The 11,696-nt window shown below is 45.9% G+C and overlaps 1 protein-coding gene across 2 annotated transcripts; it reads left to right on the top strand.

The window, feature by feature from the left end:
- The first annotated feature begins 259 nt into the window (after window positions 1-259).
- On the top strand, window positions 260-11,687 carry FAM118A (family with sequence similarity 118 member A). Of its 2 annotated transcripts, none has more exons than XM_077310689.1 (9): window positions 260-399; window positions 4,858-4,906; window positions 5,565-5,817; window positions 6,739-6,960; window positions 7,612-7,740; window positions 7,980-8,265; window positions 9,270-9,302; window positions 10,235-10,318; window positions 11,212-11,687. In XM_077310689.1, the coding sequence occupies exons 2-9, from the start codon at window positions 4,860-4,862 to the stop codon at window positions 11,238-11,240; spliced, it is 1,083 nt and encodes a 360-aa protein (XP_077166804.1). In that variant the 5' UTR covers window positions 260-399; window positions 4,858-4,859; the 3' UTR covers window positions 11,241-11,687. The 2 variants fall into 2 exon arrangements, 1 of the variants encoding a protein (XP_077166804.1); XR_013226651.1 differs by lacking the exon at window positions 260-399 and adding an exon at window positions 1,108-1,127 and having other exon boundaries at window positions 9,270-9,307.
- The last annotated feature ends 9 nt before the right edge of the window (window positions 11,688-11,696 follow it).

Below are 11,696 nucleotides of genomic sequence, written 5' to 3'. Positions count from 1 at the left end.
CCTCCAGGGTCTTCCGTGCCCCCACGGTTCTTATTCATGGATCCCGGTGGGGAGCCGCGCTGGTCTGAAGGCGCACAACACAACGTGAGTCCAGGGGCAGCCTGAAGGCCCACCACGGCTTCTTCGAGGCCTGAGCCTGCATGAGCCAGTGTGCCGCCTGCACGCGAAAGGCGGCGCCTCGAAGCCACCCGCGTCCTGCGCTCGCCCCGCCGCCGGCTCGCCCTGCCTGCTCGCGGCTCCTCCTGGCCGCCTCTCGCCTCGGCCGCGCTCGGCGCAATCCGGGCCCGCGCGAGGAGGAGCCCGATGGCGCCGCCGCGCTTCGCTCCGCCTTTCGCCCCTCGCCGGCCCGCCGGAGCGCTTGACGGGCTGCGGACGGAGGGCTCCGCGCACCAGGCCGAGGTGAGGGCGCCGAGGGGGGCGAGCGAGCGAGCGAGCGGGCGGCCGGGAGGAGGGGAAGGGAGGGGAAGGGCGCAGCGACCGGAGTTCCCTCGCCCGCCGGGCCGCTGCAGGGGCGCGCGTCCGCCTCGCTCGTTCCCGCGGGCCTGCCTGGCTGCAGCCGCCTTGCGCCCTGCTGCCTTCGAGGGCCCGAGGCCGGCCTTTGCCTGGGAGCCCAGGAGGCTCCTCCTGGCGCGGAGACAGACCGGGGCGCCTCGGGAAGCCGGACGGGGCGGCCAGGGCTTTGAGGGAAACGCCCCCCGGGGGGGGGGTCCGCCGGCGATTCCTGCGCCCCCCTGCGGCGATCCGGGTCTTCTCGGGCGGCGGCGCCCCACTTTTCGGCCCGAGGGGCGCACCGACGCCGGGCTCGGGGCTCCTTTCGTCCTGGCGTGGCGGGGAGCCGTTCAGCGGAGGCAGCAGCAGCATCTGTTGGATTTCCGCACTTCAGCCGTGGGGATGGAGGAGATGGATGGAAGGGGCGGGCAGGGGAGGCGGTGTGCCGAAAGGAACTTCTGCTGGAATTCCACACGCGCGGGATAACGGGCTCTCAATGCGCTTTTGCACCTGGATTGAGCAGGAAGATCGACCTGCGAAGTGCGTTGTAGGAGCATTAGTCAAAGCTATGCGAAGACGGTTGCATCAGCCTGGACCCCACCTCAGGTGGCCTCTCCTTTGGCCAGGAACCAAAAGAGGTGAACAAAAAGGGAAATCGCGACAGCGGCCTTTCTCAACTTTTTTACCATCGAGAACCCCAGTTTGTTTGGTTATTAGATAATGGCATCATGCCAGTCACTCTAAAAAGATACAGAAGGTAAAAAATAAGGAGAAAAAACGTATTTCGTACGAAATGACAAGGTTAATAAAATACATTATTATAATGTAATGTCTAGCCCATAAAATCAACATCATTTTCAAACCATATTAAAACTATTTTAAGATAAAACTGGATTCCTGTTCACATTTTTAATATATATATTAACAATTAATCAACTCTGACCCGTTCAGGAAATTCTTCCAGGGCCATCAAGAAACCGTGGATGAGAAAGCCAGGACTATAGGTCTAGCCAGGACTGGGGGTGCACCATAAAGTTTCTAAAATATATTGTAGTCATAAAAATACCAGTATTTGATAATAATGCAGTTCAGATTGAAATTGCCCAATGGCTTGATGCATAGCCTCAGATCAAATGCGATCCTAAGAACATACTAATGTCTCAACATTGCTAACAAAACATGTTTTGGCATTGCTACCTTCATCAATAGTCTGAGGACACCTATATGGTAGCACTTGATCGCTGAATCCAGTGTAGCAAGGAGACACCCAAGGAGACTTCAGTCTTCAAAGCACAAATTCTTTAATAAGTATTCGTTAATGAATCCCAACACATTTTGTTAAACAGCAATTTATCAAGGGATTCCAAAATCCTTAAAATGAAAACATGCAACATAAAATACTGAAAAAATATTAGAAGTATTGGTTCTTATATGATGGTTCTTACATGCCTCTTCTCCACCAGGAGTCTCAAAGTGGCTTACAATTGCCTTCCCTTTCCTCTCCCCACAACATGCTCCCTGTGAGGGAGGTGGGGCTGAGAGAGCACTGATATTACTGCTCTGTGAGAACAGCACTATCAGGGCTGTGATAAACCCAAGGTCATCCGGCTGGCTGCATGTGGAGGAGCGGGGAATCAAACCCGGCTCCCCAGATTAGAAGCCTCCGCTGTTAACCACCACACCACACTAGAAAAACATGTCATGGATACATACAGGAAAACATTTCAACAGGATATTCAATTCTAGAATATCCCCCTCATCAGAGAGAAGCTTAGGCAGCATAAACAAAAGATACAAAATAAACTAAACAACTGCTTTATACAACAATAATAATAGTAAATACAAAAGGTTTCCCTGAAATGCGTTAGTCTACAACCTAGAATATTTCAGCAGCCAACCACTGCAAAAACAAATATATTAGGAAGATATATATGTTCAAAAATAAAGAGGCCACAACATTACAATGCTCAGCCCAGTCTTAATAAACTCTGGTTTGTTTATTGTTCTGTATATTTCATTGGGTTCCACATTTCTTTTCTTGTATTGCTTTATCAATAGTTTGGCATAGATATAATCAGTGGTGTTGAGACATTACTATGTTGGTAGGATCAGATTTTAGCTGAGGCTGTGCATAAAGCCTTTGGGTGTTTTTAATTTAAATTGCATTATTAGTAAATATAAGTATGTTTATAACGACATATTTTGGAAACTTTATGATGCACCCCCATTAGGCCTATAGACATTTCCCCTTTTGTTAACTTTCAATTTGGTTCCTGGACTTCTGTTTGGGTTAAGGATGTTTTCCTTTTTGCGGCCTCTTTGTCCCCGTGGGTGTGACATTCGACCTCAGCCGAGGCCAGAGAGCAAAGGGCACCAGCCGTCCTCCTCAGCCAACAGAGCGCTGCTATTTTTAGCTGGCAAGCCGGACAGAAGTCCTTGTGCTGGTGTGGGGTGAGTGCTTAAAGACAGGCTAAAGGGAAGTCCGCCGAGTTCATGGTGAACACAATGGAGCACCTGTTTTAGCCTGGCTGGAAGCATCACTTGGAAACTTCATTTTGAGGAATATACAGATTTTGAGATAGATTAGGGGTGTCAACCTCTGAGGGTGGCTGGATTGCCATTGATATCCTGGCAACAGAGATGATGAAGAAGAAGAGTTGGTTCTTATATGCCACTTTTCCCTACCCGAAGGAGGCTCAAAGCTGCTTACAGTCACCTTCCCTTTCCTCTCCCCACAACAGACACCCTGTGGGGTGGGTGAGGCTGAGAGAGCGCTGATATCACTGCCCAGTCAGAACTGCCCAGTTTTTATCAGTTTTATTTATTTTAAATCTAAATAAATAAATCAGTGCTGTGGCGAGCCCAAGGTCACCCAGCTGGTTGCATGTGGGGGAGTGCAGAATCGAACCTGGCATGCCAGATTAGAAGTCCGCACTCCTAACCACTACACCAAACTGGCTCTGGAGAAGTTAGCCGTTTGGAAGGTCAGCTATATAGCATTGTACACCACTGAAATCCCTCTCCCTCCCCCCCCCCCAGATTTTTTTGTTGGAGTTGATCTTTTGGTGTCCCAAGAACAAAATAGGGTGTTCCATAGATTCCTTACAGAGTCCTTAAGCCAGGCTTTCTCAACCAAGGTTTCGTGAAACTCTGGGGTTTCTTGGTAGTCCTGGAAGGGTTATCCAAATGGATGGTTGTTAATTCGTTTTTAATACATTTTTAAAAAGTTGTTAGACATTTATTGTGTGACATGACCATACATTGTTGTGTTGACTTGTGCCACCACCACCCCCCCCCCCCAATTGGGAGGGAAGCTGGACCGGGGCATTTATTTATTGGGTGATATAACCATATATGGTCATGTTCACTTGTGCCTGGCCCCCCATTGGCCCTTCCTTTTCCCACCCACCGCCAAGCCCATCATTGGCTATGGGGGGAGGGCTGGAGTCAGGAACCCAAATTTGAGCTGCAAAACAATATTTAAAAAATCATTACAAATATTTATTTTAAAAGCACACCAGTGATATATTAAAAACAAAGTAAAAACAAAACATAGCTAACTGCACATGACAGAATAGACCAAACGCGTTTTGAGTTGTCAATTTAATGTGTGAGATGCTCTCTTGTATAAGATCAAAATCTAGGCTTGCTGAGTGGCAAAGAAAAATCTGTTTGGTGTAGCTCCAACTAGTTTTTCTAAAGTATCTGGTTTGGAGCCCATCTTCTAAAATATGTATTATCTGAGGCCATCACTCTCAGCTTTTGCCTAGCTCTACATCAAGAGTGCATTTCCATGTGTGTCAGGAAAAAAGGGGGTGGGCTGGTCGATATGACCATATATAGTCATATCACCCATATACACAGCTCTGCTTCCCAACCACATTCTGTACAATTGCCCCACTTCTAGGGTTTCTTGAAGCCTGAAGAATGTTTCAGGGGTTTCTCAATGGTTAAAAAAAAGTTGAGAAAGGCTGAGTTAGAATGTCAACAACTGGTGGAAACTTTGCTTGCTGAATTTCCTCTGTTGAGCAACAGAAGCCAGTTAAAAGGATCAGGTAAGAAGTGTCGTGAGAGACCACCACCTGAGACCCTGGAGAGCTACTGCCAGTCTGAATGGATGGTATTAGCTTTGACGGGGCTGAGTCAGTATAAGGTAACTTCATGTGTTCGTCTCTCAGCAACCTTCTCAAAGTCCCCTTAACAAGGTGGTCACTTTGTGCTGCTTTTCCAGTTTCGGTTTTGTTGTAACTCTTGAGAAGTCTCACAGGGGCTCCATGTTACATAATCTGCATTTTTATGTGCCAAAGAAGTCTCACAATTTTGAGCAATGGGACTTCGACCCTTCTGAATTGTTTTATTGCTTTACAGAGATGGATTCTGCACACAAGAAGACAAATAGAAGTGAACAGAAATCAAGGTGGGGACAACCTTTTGAGGTTCATAAGAACGTAATCCTAGCCACTGCTCTCTTAATTTGGTGCCTTGCAAGTTGAGATTTGAAAGCCAGCGCGGTGTTATGGTTAAGAGCTGCGACCTGTGATCTGGAGAGCCAAGTTTGATTCCCCACTCGTCCACATGCAACCAGCTGGGTGACCTTGGGCCATTCACAGTTCTCTCAGAGCCACCTACCTCATAGGGTGTCTGTTGTGGGAAGAGGAAGGGTAGGTGATTGTAAGCACCTTTGAGACATATGAGATCTGCTGGGTGACCTTGGACTAGTCATAATTCTCTCAGAGCTCTCTCAGTCCCACCTACATCACAGGGTATCCATTGCAGGGAGAGGAAGGGAAGGCAGTTATAAGCCCCTTTGAGACACATGAGACCTACTGGCTGACCCTGGGTTACAATTCTCTCAGAGCTCTCTCAGCCCCCACTACCTCACAGAGTATCGGTTAAGGGGAGAGAAAGGGAAGGTGATTGTAAGCCCCTTTGAGACTCCTTTGGGTAATAAAAAGTGGGATATAAAAAAATAGCTCTTCTTCTCCTTGGTACTTTATTATATTAAATTGGTTTGAGGAGACACAGCAATCTGAGCTATGGAGAAATTATTCATTTGTCCCACTTTTTTGTTCCAGAAAATTTTTAAAAAGCCTCCTCCGGAAGCAGCCTCGAGACCTCCTACTGATGATCGGGACGGGGGTGAGTGCGGCAGTGGCACCAGGCATCCCGGCCCTTCGCTCCTGGCGGGGCTGCATTGAAGCCGTTATCGAAGCTGCCGACCAGCTGGAGGTGCTGCATCCGGGGGACGTGGCCGAATTCCGCAAGAAAGTGGTCAAAGACCGAGATTTACTGGTGGTTGCCCATGACCTGATACGAAAGATGTCACCGGTGAGCATGCCGTTACCAGAACAGCTTTCACAAACGTTACTCCCAGCTGCTTAGATTGTTCCATCCCATTGTGTCATTATTGTCTGCTACATGGTTTAAGCCAAAGGTTCTTCAAAGGCTGAAAGCCAGCAGGGTGTCGTGGTTAAGAGCAGCAGCCTCTAATGTGGAGAGCAAAGTTTGATTCCCCGCTTCTTCTCCACGTGCAGCCAGCCGGGTGACCTTGGGCTAGTCACCGTCCTGTTAGAGCTGTTCTCAGAGCAGTTCCGTCAGAGCTGTCTCCGCCCCACCTCCGTCACAGGATGCCTGTTGTGAGGAGAGGAAAAGAAAGCTGCTTGTAAGCCACTTTCGGACTCCTTTCGGTGATGAAAAGTGCGGTATTAGAAAATGAGCTCTTCTTCTCCTTTCTAGTTAATATTCTCTAGAGGCACCATCACCATCTTGCCCAAGAGTGCTCCTGCTCCAGCCATGCCACTGGGCAATCTGGCTCAACAAACAGCCATTTAGGTGTTTATCAAAGTCTTGGCCCATCCAGTGTAATGCAGCCCATTGGTTTCATGCCGTTCTCCTCTGTTTCTTCCGTTCTGCACAGGAAGCAAAAACTAGAGATATGCTGAGCTCTAGCAGAGCTCCATGTCTTCAGGCTCGGTAGGTTAAGCAGGGGTAGTCAAACTGCGGCCCTCCAGATGCCCATGGACTACAATTCCCAGGAGCTCTTGGGAATTGTAGTCCATGGACATCTGGAGGGCTGCAGTTTGACTACCCCTGGGTTAAGGGTTGTGCTGGCGCATGGTACCACCACAGTTATTATGCCTTTGGCTCTTCCAGATCCAGAGTAATGTCTCATTGGAGGCTGGTTGCTGTCTTCTCTCAGGAGAGCATCTTATTCTATCATACGTTCCTCTCCTCTCTTTCCTCTCTCAGCGCACAGGAGATGCCAAGCCCAATTTTTTCCAGGATTGCCTCATGGAGGTTTTCGACAATTTGGAGCAGCACATTCAGAATCCTGTCGTTTTGCAGTCCATCCTCCGCCTGATGGAGAGAGGGACAATGGTGCTCACCACCAACTACGACAATTTATTGGAGATCTTTGGTCAGCAGCAGGGCAAACCGATGGAATCTCTCGACTTGAAAGATAAGGACAAGGTACGAGGGGAGCAAGAATGCGCTCCTGGCAGGTCTTTGCCCTCACTGTCTGTTTACTCGATACTATGCAAGGGAGCTTTACCAGCAGCTGTTCTTGCAGTTGGCTGTATTTGTGTTCTAGAATCATAGAGTTGGAAGGTACCTCTAGGGTCATCTAGTCCAACCCCCTGCACAATGCAGGAGCGCATTTTGTAGCCTGTTGTTTAGATGTTACTACATCATGGCGAATGAGCCTCTTGTGGCGCAGAGTGGTAAGGCAGCCGTCTGAAAGCTTTGCCCATTGAGGCTGGGAGTTCGATCCCAGCAGCCGGCTCAAGGTTGACTCAGCCTTCCATCCTTCCGAGGTCGGTAAAATGAGTACCCAGCTTGCTGGGGGGTAAACGGTAATGACTGGGGAAGGCACTGGCAAACCACCCCGTATTGAGTCTGCCATGAAAACGCTGGAGGGCGTCACCCCAAGGGTCAGACATGACTCGGTGCTTGCACAGGGGATACCTTTACCTTTACCTTTACCTTACATCATGGCGACAAGATGATTTTTTAAGAAATTAAATGACTGGGCCGATGGACAGCACGATTAAAAGGCAGGTGCTTCTTTGGATGCCTGACTTTTCTCAGCTCAGCAGCAATTCACTCTTTGGTTTTGTGTAGGTCCTCCAGTGGGCAAAAGGTCACATCAGGTATGGTGTTCTTCACATCCACGGCTTGTACACCGATCCATGTGGAATGGTATTGGATCCTTCCGGATACAAAGATGTTACTCAAGATCCCGAAGTCATGGTAAGTGCATGTTTTGAGCCCCAGTCCAAAAATGTTGCTTTTTTGCTTAAAGGAATGGGAGGGATGGCTGGTGGAAGGTACAGATGTCAAATGTCTTCTTAAAAGTTGTTCCTCATCCCAAAAGAGGAGGCAGGGCCAAGCTTGAAAGTGGCTGCCACAGGAAGGGAAGGGAAATGGAAAGGAAACTTTGTTGGTCTTAAAAGTGTCCCCGGGCTCAAACTTTGCTTTGTTCTTGGCAGGAGGTTTTGCAGAACCTGTACCGCACCAAATCGTTTTTGTTTCTGGGCTGTGGAGAGACCCTGTGTGATCAGATATTCCAAGCTCTCTTTCTCTACACCGTCAAAAATAAAGGGGATTTGGAACACTATATGCTGGTGCTCAAAGAAAATGAAGACCAGTTTTTTAAGCTCCAGGCCGATATGCTTCTACATGGCATCAAAGTCGTATCCTACGGGGACAGTTTTGAAAGTTTCCCAGAATATGTTGAAGATCTCACTGGTCAGATCTGCAAACAGAAGAGCCCAGGTACAGAAATGTTATGTGTCTCCAATCAGATATATCTGTTGCTGCTTGGGAAGGATATTGCTTTAAGTTTGTGGATGGAAATCTGTGCTTTTGATGCCCTCCCCAACTATTCTTGTTTATTTAAAATATATGTATATGCCTGCCTTTCTCCTGAGCATCTCAGGATCCAAGATTACAGCCTTGCCCTTCTTGTAAATTAATCTGCAACAAGTACCTCCCCACACCTTGAGCCAGCTTGGTGTAGTGGCATGTCAGGTTCGATTCTGCACTCCCCCACGTGCAGCCAGCTGGGTGACCTTGGGCTCGCCATGGCACTAATGGCACTAATAAAGCGTTTCTGACCGAGCAGTAACATCTGGGCTCTCAGTCTCACCCACCTCACAGTGGGGAGAGGAAAGGGAAGGTGACTGTAAGCCACTTTGAGACTCCTTCGGGTAGAGAAAAGCGGCATATAAGAACCTCCTCCTCCTCCTCCACAGTCACTAGTGGGTGCTGGAATCTCACTTCATGTCAGGGAAGTCCAACTCCATCAGGCCTCGGAAGCTAACCAGGTCCAACCCTTGGCAAATATTTGGACAGGAGACCTCCAAGGATTTGGGTGGTAGTTCCTGCAAAGAACACTAGAGGTCAAGATGCAGAGGCAGGAAACAGCAAACCATCTCTGAATGTCCCTTGCCTGGCTGCCAGACAATCTTAGAATCTCCTGGCTACACGACACACACCATACATTAAATAAATACTTCTGTCCAAAAGCAACATGAAAAATACATTTAAGTCTTCATCATCTAGCTTGATCCTGAGTTTCCACACCAAAAAACATATGAACCTGGTAGATAACTGTGTGTAGCTTGATTAGACTGGAAGATGGTGTATGGCCACCCTTATACTGTCTTAAATGGGATGATCTCAACCTATTCAGTTTGATTGCACATTGTGTGACTTGTTCAATTTAAATGAAACCATATCCAACCTGGTTCATGTCTGCATTTATATTCTTTCTACAGATGCTGAAGAAGTGGATAGTACAACACTTCTTGGTCAAGTATATTTTTATTTCCATGAATACTTTAATATTGAATTTGGGTATAACCTTAGGAACAATTGACATCATGATTTTTATTTGTGTGAGCGTGCGCGCGTGCATAATTTAGATGTGAAGCCTGTTGGTCTGAAGCAGAATAAATTTTGAGTCCAGTGACACCTTTAGGATCAGCAAAGTTTAAGTCAAGGCATAAGCTTTTCTTTGCATGTACACTGTATTTGATGACGTATTAAAGATGCTACTGGACTCAAACTTTGTCCTGTATATATGTGTAGCAATATATCAATTCCGTCTGCCATTTAGCAGATCTGAAATCACCAACTGATTTCAGGATATTAGCAAATCAAATTTTAGTGTAGCTAGATCTTATTCTTGAGGTGTTACATGCACAAGAGTTTCTCATGTCTGCATTTTAATGCTGAAGATGCACTGGGAAAGCTGCAACTTCTAGAACCTCATATGAACATGGCTTAAGGCTGAGTCGTGTATTTGTTCAGAGGTGGTAAGGTTGTTTGTTTAGTGGAGACTTGCTACAGGATCTTGCATTTCTTTTGATACCGTCTTTTCATTTTCATGATGGAGCTGTTCTTCCAAAGTGAATCAAATATGAAGCTGTTGTCACTGTACCAGGGTTTAGCAACCTTCACAACATTCATCTGGCTCTTGGGTCACACAGGCTCTGCTCCAAACCAAGGCCTCTGTCTAGGTTAGGCTTTCCTGTTGTCTGTGTGCATCCAAGCCCAGAGGGAAAAAGCCTCACTGGTGTAGTTTTTGAGTAGATTGTGAAGTTTAATCACTGGAGGCTTCTGGTGTGACCCCTGATCTGCCAAGAAGCTAGTTAGACCAGATTCTGTTTTTATGATGGCGAGCATTTTTGTAGCCATTAAGTTTATTGTGTCCGATTTTCAACATTGCTTATTCTTGTAGGAACTTCATGTGTAGACTGTGCAAAAAGAAGATTGGGGGACAGTAGCAAAGAACATCCTAAGAGAGCAAGGATGCCAGATAATGGTAATCCTGTTATTTTTATTTCATGGGACATGTAAGTGTCGTGATAAATAAAGCAGGGTGGTCACTGATGAGCATGTAACAAAGCAGAACTTTAGATATTATAAAGGAAGTGAATATCCTGATCTTCAAAACAGGTAATGTAATCTTTTTCATTGTTTTTCTGAATGCCTTGCAGATATACAAAATGATGGGATTGTTGAGACAAAATAAAGCAGTGTTTCTCAAAAGAAATTACCACTGTAGCAGATACATAAGTATCTAAAAATGTTACACCGGCATATAAAGTGTTAGGTTTTTTTACAACTTCCTTCAAAGAATAGTAACCAAACAACAGAGAATATGACCTCCTAAGCAACTGTGGATATCATCCATGGGGGTTATTTTTTCCCCTTTAAAATTCTTGTTCTTTGCTGTTAAAGTTTAAGCAGCATTTCCATTAGTTTAAATTTCCTCTGCTGAAAGTAAACTGAAATTTATTTACCATTGCTTATGATTATGATTGCTTCCATAACTTAAAGCTTTTTTTGGTTGTTAATGTCATGCTTTGACCAGCGAATCGTGTTCTGTAATGTGCAGGAATTACACTGGTACTTCCTAGGTACACTGGTTTCTTCACCAAGGCCATTGACACCAATCAGCCGAGTTATTTAGTATGAAAACAGAACAGGACCCAGCATGCTCATATATAACATACTGGAGTCTTAAAAAAAGCATCAAAAGACTTGAACTCTCTTTATATTGTAGTAGGAAGTTGTACAAGGCACCCTTTACCATCATGCAGAATTTCTTGGCCTTGCATATTCAGTGGCACCAAAATGTTTTTATAGTGTGTCTCCCCCCCCCAAAGAAAATCTTATTTATCAATTTCTAACGCATAATTTTTTAAAATACAGGTACTGTTGAAGATGGTGTCCTTCCGTGAAAAGCTACTATCTACTATATTTGTGCCATCTATATCACAGTAATCATAGTAATGTTGGAAAAGATCTTTTAAATTCATATGAGTTGGAAATGAAGGAAAGGATCACTTAAGAACTGCTTAGGGAGGGATCCTCTGGTACACACTCCTGCCGGGTTACGTACATTTCATGGGTTTTCTTTAACCAAGCCTGATCTGTAACTACCTCAGGGATGCGTTTCACATACTACATGTGGGTAGGGCATTCTAATATGGACAAGAGTGTTCTCATTAATCTGTTTTGAACCTGACCAATCACATCCAAAACCACAATTTAAACTTACTTTTGTACATTTTACAATTTTCTAATCAGAATATAAGCAAGTGTGATGATTTTCTGCCTTGAATGAAACCGGGATCATTAAGGGCTCTGTTTTGTGCATTCATTTTAATAAAATATAAGAACACATACCTCTTTTC

The sequence above is a fragment of the Paroedura picta genome, chromosome 14 (genome assembly GCF_049243985.1).
Source record: "Paroedura picta isolate Pp20150507F chromosome 14, Ppicta_v3.0, whole genome shotgun sequence".
In the NCBI taxonomy this organism is placed as follows: domain Eukaryota; kingdom Metazoa; phylum Chordata; class Lepidosauria; order Squamata; family Gekkonidae; genus Paroedura; species Paroedura picta.
Note: the sequence above shows the minus strand (reverse complement) of the source record. Positions and strands in the feature narration are given on the sequence as shown.